General features: G+C 42.8%; 1 protein-coding gene across 2 annotated transcripts in view; it reads left to right on the top strand.

Annotated features, from left to right (window-relative positions):
- Positions 1-22,391, top strand: part of CLVS1 (clavesin 1) — a 140,224-nt gene that overhangs the window by 115,831 nt on the left and 2,002 nt on the right. For both annotated transcript variants that reach the window (XM_084619358.1, XM_084619359.1), the window contains exon 5: positions 839-1,074. In XM_084619358.1, coding sequence (XP_084475484.1) covers positions 839-1,074 — 236 coding nt within the window. The remainder of the gene's footprint in view (positions 1-838; positions 1,075-22,391) is intronic.

Genomic DNA, 22,391 nt, shown 5'->3' with positions numbered 1-22,391 from the left:
TGTGGTTCAGTGTTCTGTTACAAATTCAGAAACTGAGGATAAATTCAAAGAAAATTGTTCAGGTACATGGACTTGGGTCAGTTTATAAATGGGTTGAAACAGCACAAAATTAGCAATTTGTGCAATTTTGATGAAAAATCAGTCAAAACGCCATGTTTTGTTTGAACCCAAAACAACTCACTTGACTGGAGAGAATGTGGATGCAAATGCAGGAAAATGTTCACACATGACCCTTTGCACACCAAAACTACTGAGTTTTGAACAGCTCTGAAAATACATAGGTCTAGATTTTTGTGCCTATCTGAAAAAGACAGTGATTTGTCACTGAGCTGGGCTCCACGTTTAATTGCTACTGTACCAGTTTCAGCTCATTGCCTTTATGTTCAAGGTCTTCATGATCTTGTTCTAGTTGATATCTCTGATCTTGTCTCCTCTTGCTCCCTATGCTCCTTTACAGACCTCTCACCTTTCCCATCCCTTTATTATCTCCCCTTCTCTCATCTTCATGCTCTCTCTCTCTTGTGGCACCCAATAATAGAACCATATCCCACTTCTTCAGAGCCTGCTTTAGAACCTACTTCCAGGAATCTTTCCTCCCTTCCCTCAAAAATAATTCCACAACCCACTTCCCCTGGTTTTATATGATATCTTATGGGAATGGCAGGGAACATTTCTAGTACCATATTTTCAGCATTGACTTCAATGACAGCAGAGTTAAGCTAACGCTGAGTGCTTTTGAAAAGCCCCACCCATAAATTGCAGAACAAATTCACTGCTCTAAATTATAATGCTTTATGAAATAAGGAACTGACTGTGCCTTCGTTTTATTTTGTTTCAGATCTTTCTCCATGGCAACAATCTGAACAGTCTTCACCAGCTAATACACCCTGAATGCCTGCCCTCTGAATTTGGAGGTATGCTTCCTCCTTATGACATGGGAACCTGGGCTCGGACATTACTTGGTCCTGACTACAGTGATGAAAATGAATACACTCACACTTCCTACAACGCGATGCACGTGAAGCACTCATCCTCCAACCTAGAGAGGGGGTGCTCACCGAAACACATGACAAGGTGAGAACTGGCCATGAGTTAAAATTCTGTCCTGTTGTTTCACATTATAGGTTTTGTATTTAGTCATCACCAGTCTAATGGTTGGACTAACCCAATTTAGTAAGAGGCAGGAGCTCATTTTGCTGAAGCTGAAAGTAAGGGGCACTTTAGCCTGAAGAGTGATTACTACATAGCAGTGAAAGGCCAGTGTCTTGGCAGTACCATAATTACTTCTCTGATTACAAATGATTGTGAACAAAAACAAGTTGAAATTAATGAAATTCATTGTATTCAATGAAAAAATATCACAATGGAATGCTGTTTCCATGGCATAATATACAGGATTATTTCTGTTCTGTTTTACATTCACATGTTGATTTGGTACATGCCGAGCACACTTGTCAATGATAGATTTTAGCTCCCTGTAATGTACTACTGGTAGTTGGTGTATAACAAGCACCGTAGCCCTCTAAAAACTGAGTAGTCTCCTTCAAGTGCCTATGCAGTCACTACCCGTTATCTGTTCAGCTAGTAAAGCTGGTCTCTTAAGCCGACAGGAAGACCTTTACTTTTGGATCTGATGATTGTGCATAGTGCTTCCAAAGCTTAAAATGGTAGTTTTTAAATCCACGAAGCTCACTAATTTGTACTAATTGACTGGTGCGGGACCCAGTACAGAATAGTGAGGTTTGTGGATTTCTGAGTGTCATTGCTGGATGAAACCACACTCTTGAGGTCTGCTCTACAGTACACAGACCTATACTGCTGTAGCTACAGTAGAACCTCAGAGTTACGAACACCTCAGGAATGGAGCTTGTTCGTAACTCTGAAATGTTCCTAACTCTGAACAAAATGTTATGGTTATTTCAAAAGTTTACAACTGAACATTGAATTAATACAGCTTTGAAATGTTTCTATGCAGAAGAAAAATGCTGCTTTTAACCATCTTAATTTAAATGAAACAAACACAAAACAGTTTCTTTACCTTGTCAAATCTCTTTTTTAAAACTTTCCCTTTATTTTTTCAGTAGTTTATGTTTAATACAGTACTGTATTTGCTTTTTTCTTTTTTTTTTTTTTTTGGTTTCTGCTGTTGTGCTGCCTGATTGTGTATTTCCAGTTCCAAGTAACGAGTGTCGTTGACCAGTCAGTTCATAACTCTGAGATTCTACTGTACATCACTCAGGGTGTGAAAAATCCACACCCCTGAGCAAAGTAGTTAAATTGATCCAACCTCCCAGGTAGACAGTGCTATCTCGGCGAGAGAGCTTCTCCTGCTGACATAGCTACCGCCTCTTGCAGAGTTGGATTAACTATGCTGACAGGAGAGCTCTCTCCTGTCAGCTTAGAGCATCTTCATTAAAGTTTTAAGTGTAGACTTGCCCTAAGAAAAACTCAAGGATGGAGGGATATGTTGGCCCCTGGGGAATGTGACATCATCTCCGCTGGTCTCACCAGCTGTGCAGCAGCACAATCTCTCTGCTCTGTATTCCACTAAACTGCAACCCATTACTTTGTTTTCAATGAAGATTGCATCTATGCTTACCTCACTGGTGACACTTGAGGCGTTTAGGACTCACACTCTGTGTGACAGGGATAGGACCTCTTTTTGTAACAGTGGAATCCAGCCTGACAGGACTGACAAGCCATAATGACATGGAATTAATTACAGCTCTGGAGGGGGGAAAAGCATTTTTTTAAAGCTTCCCACATAAGAGAGATTCCACATTCTTATTCTGCAAATTTAGGCCCTGATCCTGTAAAGCAGTAGTGGGCAACCTGTGGCCCGTTGCTTCTCGCAGCTCCTATTGGCCGGGAATGGTGAACCGCGGTCACTGGAAGTTGCAGCGGGCCGTGCCTGTGGATGGTCAATGTCAGCAAAATGTCTCACGGCCCACAATCAGATTACCCTGATGGGCCGCAAATTGCCCACCACTGCTGTAACGATTTATACACATACACATGCTTTGACTGGCTTCAGTGAAACGTCTCACAGCATACAAAGTTAACAGCATCCGTAAGCCTTTGTGGAACCAGGGCCTTAGCATGCAGATAACTGGCTGCTTATCCACCAAAGCCTGGCACTAGTCATTAGTGTATTTTTAGGAGTAAGTGATTTCTTGGTCTTAAATCTCCCTTTTTTCATACAATACAAATGAGTTTTTCCCCTTAACATCATTTAATCACTCTTTTTTTCTCCTCTCAGAGAAGCTCTGCTTCTCCACAGGCATCATAAAATCTTGTCTCTTTTAACTCAAGCATAATTTTGTTTAGAATTTATCAGATGACCAACACCTGGTGTGTGCTTAGAGAGTAGCTTAAAAATATACATATATCTGACACTTTTAGTCAAATTCTCACCTGCACATATCAAACTACATAACACCAGAGATAAGAAAATACCCCAGGAAGTCTAGGATGATGGCAAATGGTACAGGTACAGTGAAGAAGGAACAAGTACATGCACTGCCTCAGAGATGCAAAACTGAGCCGAGTTTTGGAATACTAATTAGCAATGAGACCACAACAGTACCTCCCTCCCCCATCCTCAGCAGGTTTTTTCCAGTACCATGAAACTGCTGGACAAGATCTGTTCTTGTAAACAATTTCATGTTTATTTTAGCAAATGTCAATCTGTGTAAATGAGGAAAACATTCTAAAAAACAGCACAGAAAATAGTTCTTGAGCCTAGGAATTAAAATGATTTTGAAAGCAGTTTCACGACCTGGCAAATATTATAGTGTGAACAGGGTCTTACTCAAACCATCTGCTGTTTCCTTTTGGTCCAACCAAGGACCTGAGCGGAAATCAACCACTCACACTGAGAAAAACATCATAACAAATGGAAATGATAGCCCCAGCCTCTGAAATTATCTCATACCATGGAAAAATACCAGAGCCCTTATACTGAGTAACAGATGGAAAACACATCAAAACTGCTGATGACTCCAGATAATGAGTGTAATAGCCAGAACAGCAGCAGCAACAACAAAATCCATTCAGATTTGATCTGTTTACTAAGATTCAGCTCAATGAAGTTTTGAAATAGACAAGGTAATAAAACGTGAAAACTAGCATTAATACAGTAATGGCAAGATCAACTCATTCTCAAAGTGTGGTTACGTTGGTTTTAGATTGTTTAGATGGGTGAGAACTGGGGTCAGTCATCTCTCTTTGGGAGAGCGTTCCGGTCTAGGTCCAGCTCCTGTGAAAGTTCTGCCTCCAGGGATGGCAAGCCTGTTTGGTTGAGCAATGTAGCTCTTGTGGGAGATCATGATTATGGAGGGAGAAGTTCTCTCTCGCCTAATGAGGGCCAATGCCACACAGAGTTTTGAATATCAAGATATGGGCCCTGAGTTGGACTCTATTCAATAGGCAGTCAGTACGAGACCAGAGCACCAGACTGAAGTCCTCATGGAGATCTTCGTTGTTTAATCAATGAGCTGCTGCATTTTGTACCAGTTGGAGTTTTTTTCTGGCCATGTAGCTTCACAGTTAGATATAATGGGTTGAACTAATTAAGCCTAGGGGGTCAGGAATGCCCAACATGCCAGTTACAGATGGAAATGACTGCCCATAGCTATTTGGACTTCCGTTAGCAGTGAGTGCAAAAGGATCTCCAAGCTGAAGACTGAGTTAGCAATCAGGGTGGATGTTACAGAGGAAGGTAATTCTTTGAAGATCTTCCCTTTTCCCAAGAATGCCACCTTAGTCTTGCTTGGATTCAGCAGCAGTATGTATTCTGCCCTTACTATCATGTGAATCTCTTTCATTTCCAATACCTGCCTCTCTATTATACTGCCGTCACCTATCAACAGCTGGGTCTTGGGTCACTTCTTCCTCTGAGCTAGATCCTTGGCAAAGGAGATGGAAGGGGAATCCCTGACTTGTGGTAGACTGGGACACAATTTGTCAGCTAACTGCTCCTCCCCCACTCTCTCTGTTGCCCATGTCAGCACAAGTACAACCCCTTGGAACTTGCCTTAATCAAGACAGGTCTGAAAAGCCAATACCACTTACAAATAAACTGTTGAGAAATGAAATTTAACAAAACTACCCAGCCAAAACACTGTGTTATGACAGAGGTTAGGTTGAGAACACGTATGAGTGATTTAAGGACAAAATACCATAGGCGCAAGAACTAGGAGTGCTCCATTTTATGCGGGGTCCCGGATGCCGGCTCCACGCCCGCTCCCAGCTGTGGCTCCAGCCTTGGCCCCCTTGCCCTTGTCCAAGTCCCCCTCTCCCACAGACACAGCCCTGCTCGCGGCCACAGTTCTGGGGGCTGGGGTGGACAGGGATAAGGGGGCTGGCTTTCAGCACCCCCACTCTTAAAAGTGTTCCACTGCCACTGCAAGGATGTTGCAATTATCCCAAAAATCAAACATTATAAACCCAGAATATTCAGAATTACAGTTACACTTAAAAGAAATCCAGACATTCTAACATGTGGAAATCCATGGTGTAGGCACCAGAACATCCTTAACTCTGCCCTGCAGTGATCAAGGACCAGATTTTCAAAGGATTTATGTGCCTAAAAATGTAGTTAGAAGCCTATTGGGATTTTTTAAAGCACTTCAATAGGTTAGCCATTGACATCAGTAGGAGTTAGGTGCCTAACCTAGTTAAGTGCTTTGAAAATTCCAATAGGCCCCTTTAGGTGCCTAAATTCTTTTGATCATCTGGCCCTGAAAGATTATGATTAAGGCATTTTTAGGGTTTGTGACCCCAGATTAGATCAAACTGATTTTTAAGTACACATAAGATGTTTTTCATATTTTCTGCTCATGATTCAGTTTCTTAAAGGATCATTTTCAAGACAAATAACTGAATCTAATTAACGAATTTACTTCTACTGTCTCAGAAAATTCCCGCAGTGCTCAAAGAGAAGGAGCTGTACGTTTAGGGAGGATAGGTTTTATTTCCCATATCTAACGAAGACAACAAATACCTGCTTTAATAGAAAAAAAACCAGTACTTAAGACAGCATAATAAACAAAGAAATATTTTTTGGAATATTTTTGAGCCTGAACTAGGGGCTCATTCTGGGCAGAGACATGCAGGGTTCCTATTTATTCAGACTGGCTCCTGATGGCTAGGTTGTGGAAGTCAGGTCTTTCACTGTTTTATTAGTTATTAACTCCAGTATGACCTTACTATCCCCCTTCTGTTTTTATGGGGCACGTTTGATGCTGGCTCACAGTCAGCACCTAGTTACTGCAGAAGCGCTAAAATACCATAACATAAAAATTAGGGCTGTCGATTAATCACAAAAAGAAAAGGAGTACTTGTGGCACCTTAGAGACTAACAAATTTATTTGAGCATAAGCTTTTATGACCTACAGCTCACTTTATCGGATGCATTCAGTGGAAAATACAGTGGGGAGATTTATATACATAGAGAACATAAAACAATGGGTGTTACCATACACACTGTAATGAGAGTGATCACTTACGATGAGCTATTAGCAGCAGGAGAGCGGGGCGGGCGTGGGGGGGACCTTTTGTAGTGATAATCAAGGTGGGCCATTTCCAGCAGTTAACAAGAACGTCTGAGGAACAGTAGCGGGGCGGGGGGGGGGGGAATAAACATGGGGAAATGACCCATCCACTCCCAGTCTCTATTCAAGCCTAAATTAATTGTATCCAGTTTGCAAATTAATTCCAATTCAGCGGTCTCTCGCTGGAGTCTGTTTTTGAAGTTTTTTTTGTTGAAGAATTTTCGGTCTGTAATTGAGTGACCAGAGAGATTGAAGTGTTCTCTGACTGGTTTTTGAATGTTATAATTCTTGACGTCTAATTTGTGTCCATTGATTCTTTTACATAGAGACTGTCCAGTTTGACCAATGTACGTGGCAGAGGAGCATTGCTGGCATATGATGGCATATATCACATTGGTAGATGTGCAGGTGAACGAGCCTCTGATAGCGTGGCTGATGTGATTAGGTCCTATGATGGTATCCCCTGAATAGATATGTGGACACAGTTGGCAACGGGCTTTGTTGCAAAGATAGGTTCCTGGGTTAGTGGCTCTGTTGTGTGGTGTGTGGTTGCTGGTGAGTATTTGCTTCAGGTTGGGGGGCTGTCTGTAAGCAAGGACTGGCCTGTCTCCCAAGATCTGTGAGAGTGATGGGTCGTCCTTCAGGATAGGTTGTAGATCCTTGATAATGCATTGGAGAGGTTTTAGTTGGGGGCTGAAGGTGATGGCTAGTGGTGTTCTGTTGTTTTCTTTGTTGGGCCTGTCCTGTAGTAGGTAACTTCTGGGTACTCTTCTGGCTCTGTCAATCTGTTTCTTCACTTCAGCAGGTGGGTATTTGTAGTTGTAAGAATGCTTGATAGAGATCTTGTAGGTGTTTGTCTCTGCCTGAGGGGTTGGAGCAAATGCGGTTGTATCGCAGAGCTTAGCTGTAGACAATGGATCGTGCGGTGTGATCTGGGTGAAAGCTGGAGGCATGTAGGTAGGAATTGCGGTCAGTAGGTTTCTGGTATAGGGTGGTATTTGTGTGACCATCACTTACTAGCACCACAGTGTCCAGGAAGTGGATCTTTTGTGTGGACTGGTCCAGGCTGAGGTTGATGGTGGGATGGAAATTGTTGAAATCATGGTGGAATTCCTCAAGGGCTTCTTTTCCATGGGTCCAGATGATAAAGATGTCATCAATGTAGTGCAAGTAGAGTAGGGGCATTAGGGGACGACAGCTGAGGAAGCGTTGTTCTAAGTCAGCCATAAAAATGTTGGCATGTTGTGGGGCCATGCGGGTACCCATAGCAGTGCCGCTGATTTGAAGGTCCCCAAATGTGAAATAGTTATGGGTGAGGACAAAGTCACAAAGTTCAGCCACCAGGTTTGCCGTGACATTATCGGGGATACTGTTCCTGACGGGTTGTAGTCCATCTTTGTGTGGAATGTTGGTGTAGAGGGTTTCTACATCCACAGTGGCCAGGATGGTGTTTTCAGGAAGATCACCAATGGATTGTAGTTTCCTCAGGAAGTCAGCGGTGTCTCGAAGATAGCTGGGAGTGCTGGTACCATAGGGCCTGAGGAGGGAGTCTACATTAATCACAGTTAACTCACACAATTATCTCAAAAAAATTAATTGCGATTCATCACAGTTTTAATTGCACTGTCAAACAATAGAATACCAATTGAAATTTATTAAATATTTTGATGTTTTTCTACATTTTCATATATATTGTATTCTGTATTGTACTTGAAATCAAAGTGTATATTTTTTGTTACAAATATGTGCACTGTGAAAATGATAAACAAAAGAAATAGTATTTTTTATTTCATCTCATGCAAGTACTGTAGTGCAATCTCTGTTGTGAAAGTGCAATTTAAAAATGTAGATGTTTTTATTACATAACTGCAGTAAAAAAAACCAAAACAATGTAAAACTTCAGCGCCTACAAGTCCATTAGTCCTACTTCTTGTTCAGTCAATCGCTAAGACAAACAAGTTTGTTCACGTTTACAGGAGATAATGCTGCCCTCTTCTTATTTACAGTGTCACCAGAAAGTGAGAATAGGTATTTGCACAGCACTTTTGTAGCTAGCATTGCAAGGTATTTACGTGCCAGATATGCTAACCATTCGTATACCCCTTTGTGCTTCAGCCACCATTCCAGAGGACATCTTTTCATGCTGATGACGCTCGTTAAAAAATAATGTGTTAATTAAATTTGTGACTGAACTCCTTGGGGGAGAATTATATGTCCCCTGCTCTGTTTTACCCTCATTCTGCCATATATTTCATGTTATAGCAGTCTGCGATGATGACCCAGCACATTATTCATTTTAAGAACACTTTCACTGCAGATTTCACAAAACGCAAAGAAGCTACCAATGTGAGATTTCTAAAGATAGCTACAGTACTTGACCCAAGATTTAAGAATCTGAAGTGCCTTCCAAAACCTGAGAGGGATGAGGTGTGGAGCATGCTTTCAGAAGTCTTAAAAGAGCAACACTCTGATGTGGAAAATACAGAACCAGAACCACCTCAAAAGAAAATCAACTTTCTGCTGGTGGCTTCTGACTCATAGTGAAAATAAACATGCATCGGTCCACACTGCTTTCGATTGTTATCGAGCAGAACCTGTCATCAGCATGGATGCATGAAGGGACATATGAATCTTTAGCACATCTGGCACGTAAATATCTTGCAACACTGGCTACAACAGTGCCATGAGAACATCTGTTCTCAATTTCAGGTGACATTGTAAACAAGAAGCAGGCAGCAGTATCTCCTGAAAATTGTAATCAAACTTGTTTGTCTGAGTGATTGGTTAAACAAGAAATAGGACTGAGTGGACTTGCAGGCTCTAAAATTATACAGTGTTTTATTTTTGAATGCAGATAGGGTTATTTTACTTAAGTCTACATTTGTAAGTTCAACTTTCATAATATTTCTTTGGCGTTTTTTACAGTGCAAATACTTGTAATCAAAAATAAATATAAAGTAAGCACTGTACACTTTGTATTCTGTGTTGTAATTGAAATCAATATATTTGAAAATGTAGAAAACATCCAAAAATATTTAAATAAATGGTATTCTATTATTGTTTAGCAGTGCGATTAACAGTGCGATTAATCAAGATTAATGTTTTTAATTGCTTGACAGCCCTAATAAAATCAGTAGGAAAATATGTGAAAGCTTCTGATTGCCCATGAACAGCAACTGCCTTGTTCCCCTCACCAACTGGAGGGATGCAAGGAGGGGAACAGATATTTCATATCAGTATTGAGTCAAAATAGTTCTATTCCTTGCGTTATAAACAACATATAAAATACTGGTGGAGGTGGCACTTAGTTTTCACTATTCATATTTTGGGTTCAAAAATGAGGAAACTACTTACTTCTTTGTGGCACTTCGTCCCTGTCAGTGGTTCATGATGAGTGAAACAGGTCATAATACCCAAGGAGGCGCCTGAGGGCATATTGTAAATGTACAAGCAACGAGGAGTCCTTGTGGCACCTTAGAGACTAACAAATTTATTTGGGCATAAGTTTTCGTGGGCTAGAACCCACTTCATCAGATGCATGGAGTGGAAAAACAGTAGCAGGTATAAATACACAGCACATGAAAAGATGGGAGTTGCCTTACCAAGTGGGAGGTCAGTCTAAGGAGACAATTCAATTAACAGTAGGATACCAAGGAAGGAAAAATCACTTTTGTCGTGGTAATGAGAGTGGCCCATTTCAAACAGTTGACAAGAAGGTGTGAGTAACAGTAGGGGGAAATTAGTATGGGGGAAATTAGGTTTTGTAATGACCCAACCACTCCCAGTCTTTATTGAGGCCTAATTTGATGGTGTCGAGTTTGCAAATTAATTCCAGTTCTGCAGTTTCATGTTGGAGTCTGTTTTTGAAGTTTATTTGCTGAAGAATTGCCACTTTTAGGTCTGTTATTGAGTGACCAGGGAGATTGAAGTGTTCTCCTACTGGTTTTTGAATGTTATAATTCCTGATGTCAGATTTGTGTCCATTCTTTTGCGTAGAGACTGTCCGGTTTGGCCAATGTACATGGCAGAGGGGCATTGCAGGCACATAATGTCATATATCACATTGGTAAATGTACAGTAGCCTGTGCTGATTATTAGCTATTGAAAAATGTTACAACTGGTGACCGGATTTTGCTAAAGTTTCAGAAACTAATGGAAAAGGCTGTGGTGCATTTGCCCTGTTAACCGATCTTTGGCAGGCAGCATATGAAATGCTAGAGCGTTCTCCAAAGAAGCAGGAGGCAAGGAATCTGAAGGCGTGGTCAGAAGTAACAGGCTATGACTACATCTACAACACTAGGTATCCTGAGCATACCTGGAGTGGGGCAGAGACCTGGCTGCTCTACTAGGCAGCTCTGGCTGTGGTTTTAATCCATACACAGCACTCAAGTACTACAGTGATCCGTGAACCATAGGAGTGCAGACAAACACAGCTGACGTATTATAGCCAGGACTGGTAGCACTGCCTATTCGTAAGGTGGCCCAACGCTTCCCATTATAACACCCTATTTTCAGTTGTATATAACTCTGCCAAACTTTATCCAGCAGGGCTGAAATACTAGGTCCTTGGTGTCTCAAATTGGTGTCTGTCTGAAAGGCTGGAAGCCTCTCGCTCCTGAGGGGAAAAAAACAACAACCTGGGCACGACCGTCTTGTTTGCCACAGCGCATCGGCTTGTTAGTAGCAGGAAGGAAAGATTAAATAAGGGAGGCATAGGACTGGAAAAGATGGCTTTCAAGGTGAGCATGTCATGAGCATGTTATTGGTACAGAAGTGGGGTTTTGTTGGTCTATAATGCCTTTCGGAAGTGTGATCAGCCATCTTAAATTCCTGGCAGCTGAATCACCACAGGTTTACTTCACTCGTACCCTACCTTGTCTCTGAAACCAATGGAGTTAGAGCAGTATAAACCTGGATTAAGAGAGTAGTAATCTGGGCCTTGTTGTAGAGTTTGTGACTGAATGTAATGTAATCACATTAATATAATTACGCACACAAGTAAAGTCGGCTGCACTCTCTCGCATATTTATATACATACCCCTACATAATGCTGTCATTTGAAAACAAAGGCTAATCTGCTGGAGAAACAGCAGGGTTTTCTTGGCTTTCCCAACTTCAGAATATCCCCACTGGGGAGTGAATCACCCCATTTGTTTTCATTTACTCTTTCAATAGTAAGAACATATTTGAGCATTACTCAAAGCTTCAGAAGTGAGCATGAGGATTCACTCTTCTTTCCACTTTGGATTTGCTCTCCTAAGCAAGGTTGGTTTGGTAGAGAAGTTTAAGATCATTGAATGGCTTTTCAGTACATTCAGATATAGCTCTGAATGAGACATACTCCTGAGTTCCAACCCTGCGAAGACACTCATGCTTAACTGAATACAGAAGAACAGATTCAGTGAAATCAATTGAACTACTCGCACGCATAAAAGTGAACACATGAATACTTGTTTTCAAGCTCAGGGCCTTACACAGGAACCTTTTACATGTAGTGAATGCTACCCTCTACTAAGGGGTTAAACTCCAGCTCACCTGCCCCCATCCCCAACACACACACACTTCCAGACCCTCATAAACCTGAGCACTTTCACTTTCAGATTTACTGAACAGTTTTATTGAACAAAAACAACAGAATCTGGGATTCAGTTGTGCCCACCCCTAACTCTATGTGGTTGTGTAGCATAGAGGGAGCTAGCTTTAGAAGGGGCGTAACTGCAACAGGTGAAAAATATTGCCTCTCAATTTAAAGTCCCCATTCAACAAGGCTCTTTTTACTTCATCGAGACTTAAGTGCTCTGCTGAATCAGGGCCATATTCTGTGCAGGTGTCATAGTGACTGAAGGACTTTGCAGACTGCTGAAGAAAGGAGGCACCTGATTTCTACTAAAAGCCAGATCCAAAACTGAGTTGCTATGTGGACCCCTCAAAGAGGATTGTTGTGAATAATTGTACTTGTGACTGATACAATACAAATCCCCCTCTACCTCCAACATATATGAGACACTGATTTATGAGGAAAGATTTAGGACCTGTTTTGTTTTGTTTTTAAATTACCTTTAAAATGGGCCTGCCATCCCCTGTGGGAGCAAATAATAGAATTTAAATGTGTAACTAACCGGTCTGTGAGTGCAAACATTTGTGTTGCCAATTGCGATGGAGAGCCCCAGGCCTGGGGGACTCCTTAGAGCCCAAGCAGAATGAGCACGTCTTGCCACTGTTGAGTACCATGCAAGACTCATGTCTTTGAACAGGCAACCCCCAAATAACTGAAAGTGGGTGCTTCCCACTCTTCTGCATGATAGAACCCTCCCTTACTAGAGGAGTTCTGGGCACACTCGCTGCACCTAGACATCAATCTGAAATTGCTAGTGTCTCCCTCTCCAGCACCAACAAGCTGCTCCCATCATTGTGATAATCACCCTGCTTGGGTTTCAAAGCCATATTTATTCCCAAGCCTTCCACAAAAGCTACTCCAAGGCAGAGAAATCACAGTGTAATCACCTAATTCTTGTCTCAGAGAGACCACAGCTGTCACCGCCACACACTGTCAGAGGGACAGCAAATTCTGGGTGTAACTAAGTAAATCCACCCTTTTTAAAAATGGATGCACAGTAGAACCTCAGAGTTATGAACTGACCAGTCAATCACACACCTCATTTGGAACTGGAAGTATATAATAAGGCAGCAGCAGAGACAGAAAGAAGAAAAAGCAAATGCAGTACCGTGCTGTGTTACATGTAAACTACTGAAAAAAAGAAAGGGAACGTTTAAAAAAGATTTGACAAGGTGAGGAAACTGTTTCTGTGCCTGTTTCATTTAAATTAAGATGGTTAAAAGCAGCATTTTTCATCTTCATAGCAAAGCTTCAAAGCTGCATTAAGTCAATGTTTAGTTGTAAACCTTTGAAAGAACAACCATAGCATTTTGTTCAGAGTCACGAACATCTCAGAGTTATGAACAACCTCCATTCCTGTGGTCTTTGTAACTCTGAGGTTCTATAGTAGATAGAGACAGAACCACCTGGCTCAGGGATCCTGGCCTGTAAACCCACCACACATGAATCCTGGCCTGTAAACCCTCCCACCCTGCTTCTTTCATCATATAAATGGTGTACTCTCTACCAATCTGCTGATCACAGACGGGTCCTGAAAGACCATGCACAAGATTACAGGTTAGACTCCTGCAAAGCAGTCTCACTAGTGTCTTTGATCTTTCATTGGTTTAGGGTGAGGAAAATAGAATCCATGAAGAAAAAGCTTCAAGACATCTTAAGTAGAATATTATTTATTGAATACTAAATGCTGCGAGTCTGTGCCACAAGAATAAATACTTTTAATGCTATTCTAAAAAAGGATACTTAAATGAGATTTAGAATCGACAGCTCCAAAATCCTAGACAATGAGGCATTAGCAGCATTACTATATCCTATCACATCATGTAAAGAAGTTCCATGGAAATTTCTTTTGCATCAGACTGCAGAAGGTGAGTTTTACCCTAGAAGCAGGAGCAAAGGGCATTGGGGCTTTAATTGTTGTGTGAATAATCAGTGAACATCACAGGCTTACCTCAAGACAAGAAAAACTTCCAGGGGTGGAGGATGTCCTCTACTTTCCTTCAGTGGAAGCAGCTGTGATCCTTGGAGGACAAAGCCAGAGTTTGCATGTCTAGCTCCTGCCCCCAAGCAGACCCTCACTTCTAAATACAGTGTAAACCAGCATCCATCTTAGATCAGTGGGTTGTAAGGAGAACACAGTCACATGTTAGTGCTCTGACTAGCCCTAGCATTTTAGCTTGACACGTCTCGCAATAACTTCAGATACTATTATCAGGAAGATGATTCATACTTTCTGAAGCCAGCTAATGTTTGGATGGTATTAAACGGGAATGAGTCACCAGCCCAAAGTAAAATGTGTGTGGAGGATCACTTGGCACGACCACCTGTGGGCTTAGAACAAAATGTTCAATTACCACAGGAAGCAGTATGAATCCCAGTGCGGTTATCAAAGGAAGCAGGGAATGAATACATGACTGAAGTGCTCAGGCTAACAACCATTCAGGATTCCTTTCCTCTATCGTGACTTACGTTTCCGTGAAAAGGCGCAGGAAGGACTAAATCCTTCATCCAGTTAAGGCAGCAAAACTTTCATTAGCCTCACTGGGAACACGGGTGGGGCCCAGTGTTTTCATCCTCCTCCTCTCCTGTGACACTAAAGGTAGGTATTGCATCCACAACCTTCATTTGAGTTTTTCAGCAGAGATTTTTCAGTTTAGTCAGTCAGTTGTGATTTGCAGTATGAAAACCACTGAGACAAAAGATGTGCTTTGCAAGGCTGGAGTGATAGGTATTGTAAATTGTGGCAGCAAATGCTTTAGAAGAAAACCAGCAAGCAAATCACTAAAATATAGTGAGGTGGGGATGGGGACTGGATGGACCAGAAGACTGATAAAGGGATAATTCATCTTTCTTATTTAGATGATTGGCTCACATATGGCCCAGGACATAGTGACTTGAAAGTGGCTGTTCAGTGTGAATTAGGGTGCTTACCTTTGCCCCCAGTGAGCAGAGATCCACACCACCAAACCCACCTCACAGATAGCACCCTTGATAATCTTACTGGCAAGGCCTAGGAATTAATTGGCAGGGAGGATGAACTCTCCTCCGTGTAAGAGTTAAGATACGCTGAGTGGAGCGGTTTTGGAGCACCTGCATTTCCACTGCCCCTGTTCCATGGATAAACAAAGGTCTTTATTACCCAGGACTGTCCATCCAGCCACATTCACAAGAGCTAAATTCACTGAAGAGCATTCTTTTTTGAAAAGTGAATACACGGCAATATGCAGTTTTAAATTAATTAAATTGATCAAAATGCTCCATTCTCTAACTCACTAGGAAACACACACAACAATGTGGAACTGACTGAATTCTCTTCTTGAATATAGAAAACAAATACAGAAGGGCAGGGAAGCATGACTACATAGGCTAAATCTGCTTCTCGGTGGTTGTGGCTTATTCCCTGGTCCTGTGAGCTACTCATTCCTCAACTGCAGCCATCACATCAATTTCACCTCAATTTCAACATAACCCTATGACGTCTGAATTTATATACAATAAAAGCTGTTTTATCCGGCACTTCACCAACCGGAAAGCTCTATAAAACGACATTTCTGATCTTCATTGAAATTCAGGTTTATAGTCCGGTTGGCGCAGGGCCGGCAGGGAGTTGGGGCGCAGGCTCTGGGAGGTAGTTTGGGTGCGGGAGGGGGCTCAGGGCATGGGAGGGGGCTCGGGGTGCTGGACCGGGGACTGTTAATCTCGGGCGGCTTCCTGCAAGCGGTGACCTGTCCCGGGTACACCTAGGCAGAGGTGCAGCAGGCAGCTCTGTGAGCTGCCTCCACCCACAGGCGCCGCCCCCGCAGCTCCCATTGGCCACAGTGCCCAGCCAATGACAGCTGCAGAGCTAGTGCTTGGGGCGGGGCAGGGAGCAAAGCCGCCTGCCACACCTCAACCTAGGAGCAACCGGAACAGGTCACCGCTTGTGGGCAGCTGCCCAAGGTGAGCGCCCCCCAGATCTAGCACCCCACAGCCCTCCCATGCCCCAATCTGCTGCCCCGAGCCCCCTCCTGCACCCAAACTCCCTCCCAGAGCCTGCAGCCTGCACCCTGCACCCCCAGCCCCGCACTTCCTCCCTCCCTCTTAGTTAATTGGCATTTTTCACTCACCGGAACCCCCATTCCCCCAACATGCCAGATAAAACAGCTTTTACTGTATATCACTTATCTCCACTGTGTATTTTCGCACTCAGAAGTCAGTGGATACTGTACCTTATAAAATATCCAAGTTCTTTTATAATATCTGTGATACGATCCCTGTGTAATAATCAGCCTAGAGTAGACCATGCTATTACCCCATGGAAATCAATAAAGTGAAAATGCAGCTGTTTATAACACTAAGGGGCAGATCCTCAGGTGGTGTAAGTGGGTGCAGCTCCATTGAATTCAATCCAACTGAGGATCTGGCCCTAAATCTAGTTTCCTATTAGGATACACCATTGTTGGAATAGAATATCCCATTCATGCATGGTGAAAATGGCCGTCAGAGCCAAGTAAATGCAGATGCATTGGAGTTACATCATGGGTGAACTGGGACATAGGAGATACCTTCAGAAATGTACATTTAATTATACTCACTTAGACCTAATTATGCCTGCTTCACTCATGCTTAAGGGAGGCTACATAGGTTTGCCTTACTGACTGAGAGTCTAGAAGGTGCAAGCTAAAGTATTCTCCATTCTACTTTAACTTACATCTTCTGGCTTCTTGGCATGTAAGTTAGACATGGACGCAGAGCAGGAATCTAAATTAACTTATACCACCTTATCCATCACTTTGGAATTTCGCACTAGGTAATCACTTAAAGGCCACAAAATAAAGAAATGTTGGAATTATGAACTTCCACTTATTTGTGTCTTTCATTTAACTAAGTGTTACATCGTGTTTATGCACAACTCTGGTAGGAAAACAGTCTCTGAGTTTTATCAGGGATGATGGTATAAGTCAAGGTAAACTCGTCTACCATAAGTGCAAAATTTTGTACTGCCCACTTAACAGTTAAAATCAAAATGGCTTAAACTGGTATTTAAATGCTAGGGCTACAAGTTATATACACGATCATGCAGCCAACATGATCAGATTTCATTGATAGATTTTGATGAGCGACTGACAGAATTGCTGTGAAGAAAGTGTAAATACACCTTTCTCTATTTCGGTATTTTTGGGAAAAAAAAAAAAAAAGCCCACCCTACTGTGAATCCTAGTTTTAATATTAGATTGAGCATTTACCCTTAAATGCGGAGTTGAATCTGTGTGTGCACATCTAGAACATTACTGCTTTCTATGGATTGAAGGCACTTGTTGGAGACATGAAGTAGGCCCAGAAACAGGAGCCAAGAGAGTGAGTTTCACTGTTATAAAACAGGTATTTCATTTATTTAACTGTTTTTTGCAGCTAGACAATATTATAATCTATGGCAGGCAGAAGTGCCTTCTGAACAGGAAGTCTGTAATAGATCACAGTCTCTTTCTAAAATTAGGTAAAGTAATTACAGAATATAAGACGTATTTTAAAACACTAATATACATTCATGTTACAAACCTTCCACCAATTCACATCATCATATCAATAGGAGCACCCTGCCTACGGTGACCATACGTCCTGTTTTGGCCGGGACAGTCCCTTTTTTAAGCACTGTCCCAGCTATCCTGAATTTTTGGCAAAAGTGGGCATTTTTCCCCTTGGCTCTTGATTGGGTGCTGAGGAGTGAGCAGCGATGCTAGCCCCCTTGCGGGGGCAGGCAGGGCTCAGGTGAACAGCCTCGCCGAAGGCGGCGGGGGGGTGCAGGCAGGGCTTGGGCCAGACCCATTTGTGTATGTGGGGATTTGGGCAAGCGGCTAGGGCCAGCCTTGCAGTGGGGGTGGGGGAAGCGTTTGGGCTAGCCCCACATGGTGTCCCGTTTTCCCTTTGGGAAATATGGTCACCCTCTTGCGGCCCACTGTGAAATCTAGGACATTATAAGACAGATCCTCACTGGTGTAAATGGACAACATTCCTTTCTGAGGAGCTACATTTTAGTAACTACCGGAGCCCATGTACATGAAAAATTCCTTTTCCATCCCAGTGAGAATTAACATAATCAACAGCTGTTTCATTGGTTTCTTCCTAACTCCTTCCATAAAGCAAGCAACCAAAACAAACAAAAGCAAAACCCAACAACAACAAAATCCACCAAACACACCTAAACTTTCATTTTCCAGCAAATAAAAATATCCGTGTTTAGAAAGTGAAAATCCGGACAGGACTTTGTTGTGATTACTTAGAGATGCAGTCGAGATCAGGCAAGCTGTGCTGATTGTTTAAATCAGTACTCTGCCCCTCGGGTTAAGCTGGATTTAAGTATTAGAAAGAAAGGGCTGAACTATTTATTTTAGTGGAGGAGGGGCTAAGCTGCTTCTAATGAAGGCAAAGGGGGAAACAGATTATTGCTGTCAGAGAGCTGGGCCACAGATAAGGTTGGGTCTCTGTTTGTATTATTTTAATGTGCTGGTGATTGGACCTGGTTTATGCAGTGGCCTTGAATGTGGTGAACAAGTGCTCTGTGATGCATCTAGTGGACAAGTATATTCTGATGAGGGATCTTTCAATAGGTATTCAGGCTATTTTAACTCAGACTGAAGGTGGGTTGGGGCAGGAGTGAAGGACTAGCCAGTGGGTGCAGGATTACGTGTGCACGTGTGTGAGTTGTGACTCCTATTCCAGCCCCTGAGCTGTGATAGTAGTAGCAGTGGCAGGGCTGCTCTGTGCCCTGTCAGGGGGTTGGGAGATTCGCTCCCGCCCACCCCATTGTAGCTCTCCTGCCCGCAGATCATTTACCTAGGCTTTGTGTGCCTGTGAATGTCACCCTCTAAGGCTGGGCATTCCAAGAGCCTTTGCTTCTGTGCGGGAGAGCGCACATTCTCTGCGACATCAAGTTAATCCCAGGAGGGGGCTTCTCACTTACGCTATGTTCATAAGGAAGGGGCTGCTCTCATTAAAACAAAGAAACAGTTACCTGCCATTCAGAGAGCATTAGGATTAGCTGCACAGCACAGAAAGGGGTGAGGGAGTATGATTTGAATGGTTTGTTACAATGCATAGGACCTTGCTTTTGTGTCTCTTCCTCTCCACATCACTGGGCCACATTAGGTTAATTATGTGTGGAATATGAACAGTGGTGGGTGACACATGGAAGAAACTGAAGATATGGACCCTGCAATCTAAGCAGAGAAGCAAAACCCAGGTGCCCTGGATGCTCAGGTGCTTGAAGGGTGAATTAAACGAGTTGACAGGCTTCAGGGGAGAAGCACGTTTAACAGAGGGAGATTGGAAGAAGGGAGATGAAGCACAGCATACCCGGTTCAGAAGGGAGTTTCAGGTGTATGGGCCCACATGGAAAAAGGTGAGATGAGGAGCCTGGGAAGGATACAACAGAAGTGGTGAGACCTGCAGCCTTTCAGAGCAAAGGCACTGTGACAGGGTCAGGTCAGATGGCTACAGGAGAGTGTTCCTATTGGGATCCAGGAAGTGGGTGGGCGGAAGCCCGCCCACTGCTAAAGGATCCCTCCCCGCAGCCTAAGACGGGGATCCACAGGACGTGGAAACCAAGTAATTCCGGGGGACAACTAATGAACTAACAGGGACAGGAGTGCGGTCAAAGGGTCAAACGAATTGAACCAGACAGGGACACCGAGCAGAGAACCCCAGACAGCACCCACTGCTCCTCGAAGGCATCAAGGGAGTCAGTGGACGCTGCCCAGAGGAACTCTGCCCAGACACGTAAACAGACGGAGGCTACAGGATTGTGTTAGAAGGCAGATATATTAGTCCCAGATTAAGCAGGTCAATTTTCCCTGCATAAGATAACAACAGCAGTTCCAGAACAAGAAGGAACTTGCTGGAACAAATTCAGGCCGGCAGACTAATTAGGACACCTAGAGCCAATTAAGAAGCTGCTAGAATCATTTAGGACAGGCTGGCTAATCAGGGCACCTGAATTTAAAAAGGAGCTCACTTCAGTTTGTGACGTGCGTGCAAGGAGCTGGAGCAAGAGGCACTAGGAGCTGAGTGAGAAGGCATACTGCTGGAGGACTGAGGAGTACAAGCATAATCAGACACCAGGTGGTGAGGATAAAGAAGGTGTTGGGAGGAGGCCATGGGGAAGTAGCCGAGGGAGTTGTAGCTGTCGCACAGCTGTTCCAGGAGGCACTCTAGACAGATGCAATCCACAGGGCCCTGGGCTGGAACCCGGAGTAGAGGGCGGGCCCGGGTCCCCCCCAAACCTCCCAACTCCTGATCAGACACAGGAGGAGTTGACCTGGACTGTGGGTTCCAGCAGAGGGAAAGGTCTCTGGGCTGTTCCCCGACCCACATGGTGGGTCAGCAGAGACTGCGGGGATTGTTCTTCTTCCTTTTTCCCATGCTGGCCAGTGATGAGGTTAGATGAGTTAACAGCAGGTTTGAGCCACTCGCAAAAGTGGCCAAACTGAGGGCTGCCATGAATCTCTGAGGCAAGCAACTCCGCCAATAAGCGCAGGACCCACCAAGGCAGAGGAGAAACTTTGTCACAGCACCCAAGTGAGGAGTGACGATAACGCTTGAGCAAAGATGTCCAGAGGCGGCCACTGAAAGGCAGCATTTGGTAATCATGATTTTTTTCCATTATACGTAGAAGAGGAGCTATCTGTGGTATGTTTGCAAATGTTGATTTTTTTTTTTAATTGCAACCAGTAGGGGCATAAACCAAGCTTTGCAGAGGAAAGGACTGATAGACTATGAATGCTGTTTTTCCTCTTGGTTTCAGTTTCTTTGATATATTACAGTACTGTGCATGCATGTATATGCATAAACACACAGAGAGAAAGAAAGAGAAAGAGACTATGTTCTTATTTGAACTCAGGTTGCATCATTTTCACAGCTGCGTAATTTGTTTTTATGTATAGAGCTGGGTTCAATCTCTATTTTTGTGTGAACTCAAACATAATGGATTCAGTAATCTTTGTGTATTAAAATGCATGAATTCTCCATGCAATGGATATATTTGGGGAAATGTATTTTCTTGAAACATTTGATACAAAGACTTCATATTAAGTATCTAGTTCTTGTGATCTAGAAAATCTAGAATGAAGCTGCTTGGAGATTTTTTAATTTGAAAAAATAGCTAGTAAAAAAACAGCTATTTATAAGTTTGGGGTTTAAGAAAAAGATTTAGAAACCTGAAGACTCTACTAATTTACCAATCAATCCTAACCAGGATTTGTTCTCTGTTCTCAGTACTGCAGGATGCATTTAAGTAATGATTCCTATCAATTGTCCAGCAGTATCTAACCAGTGAGCAGTGAGTCAGCTAGTGGTCAAATTGAGGTTATCATCATACTAAGGACTAGGAATTAGAGACATGTACTATAGATAATGAACTGGCAGTAATCCTGGATAACTGTATCAAGGAAAGACTATTCTTTAAAACCATACTGATTATCATGTGGTTTATGATTTTATTTCTATCTTTTTTTAATTTTAAAACTCAAAATGATTTCCCCGTTGGTTCATTCTTAAATGTTAAAACCAAGTGATTTTGCCCCAACTAACAACACGAGTAAATTCCTGCCCCAAAACACAGATGATTGAGGCATGTAGACAAATCCTTTATCCCCCACTATAACAAGAAACATCATTGGAGCTACGCAGCATATCTATCCTACAAAATACACTGGCCCTTCCCTTCTTAAATTGTGAGCATGGGCAAAGGTAGAGGCAAATAGCTCCAATAAAATGAATGTGTTTTATTTTTTCCTGTTAGTTTAATGCATTCAGTTTTAGTTTTTGCATGTTGTCTTGCCACTATCAAATTAAACTCCCCTTAATACTCACTCATTCACTCCTCTCTAACTGCTCATAGGCACACCACAAAGCTTAGCACTGAATGACAAACTATTCTCATCAGCTTGAGGATGGAGAGTTGGCTTTAAAATGGTCTGCTGTTTAAAGTGAGTTTATGCAAGCCAAGTTGTTTCAGGTAGAGAGGGTTGTGATCTAGAGATCTGAGCACAGGACTGAGAGTCAGGGACTCATCTCTTCTCATCCTTGGTCTGACCCCCTCTGGGGCCTTGGGCTAGTCATAGAAGCCCTGTGCCTTAATTTCCCATATTTGTAAATCAGGGTTAATTCTTTCTTGCCAACCTCAAGGTGTGTAGCAAGAATAAATTAGGCATCAGTCCTGCAAGCACAGGGCACACATGAGCAAT

This window comes from Lepidochelys olivacea (genome assembly GCF_965140295.1).
Source record: "Lepidochelys olivacea isolate rLepOli2 genome assembly, chromosome: 2".
NCBI lineage: Eukaryota > Metazoa > Chordata > Testudines > Cheloniidae > Lepidochelys > Lepidochelys olivacea.
Note: the sequence above shows the minus strand (reverse complement) of the source record. Positions and strands in the feature narration are given on the sequence as shown.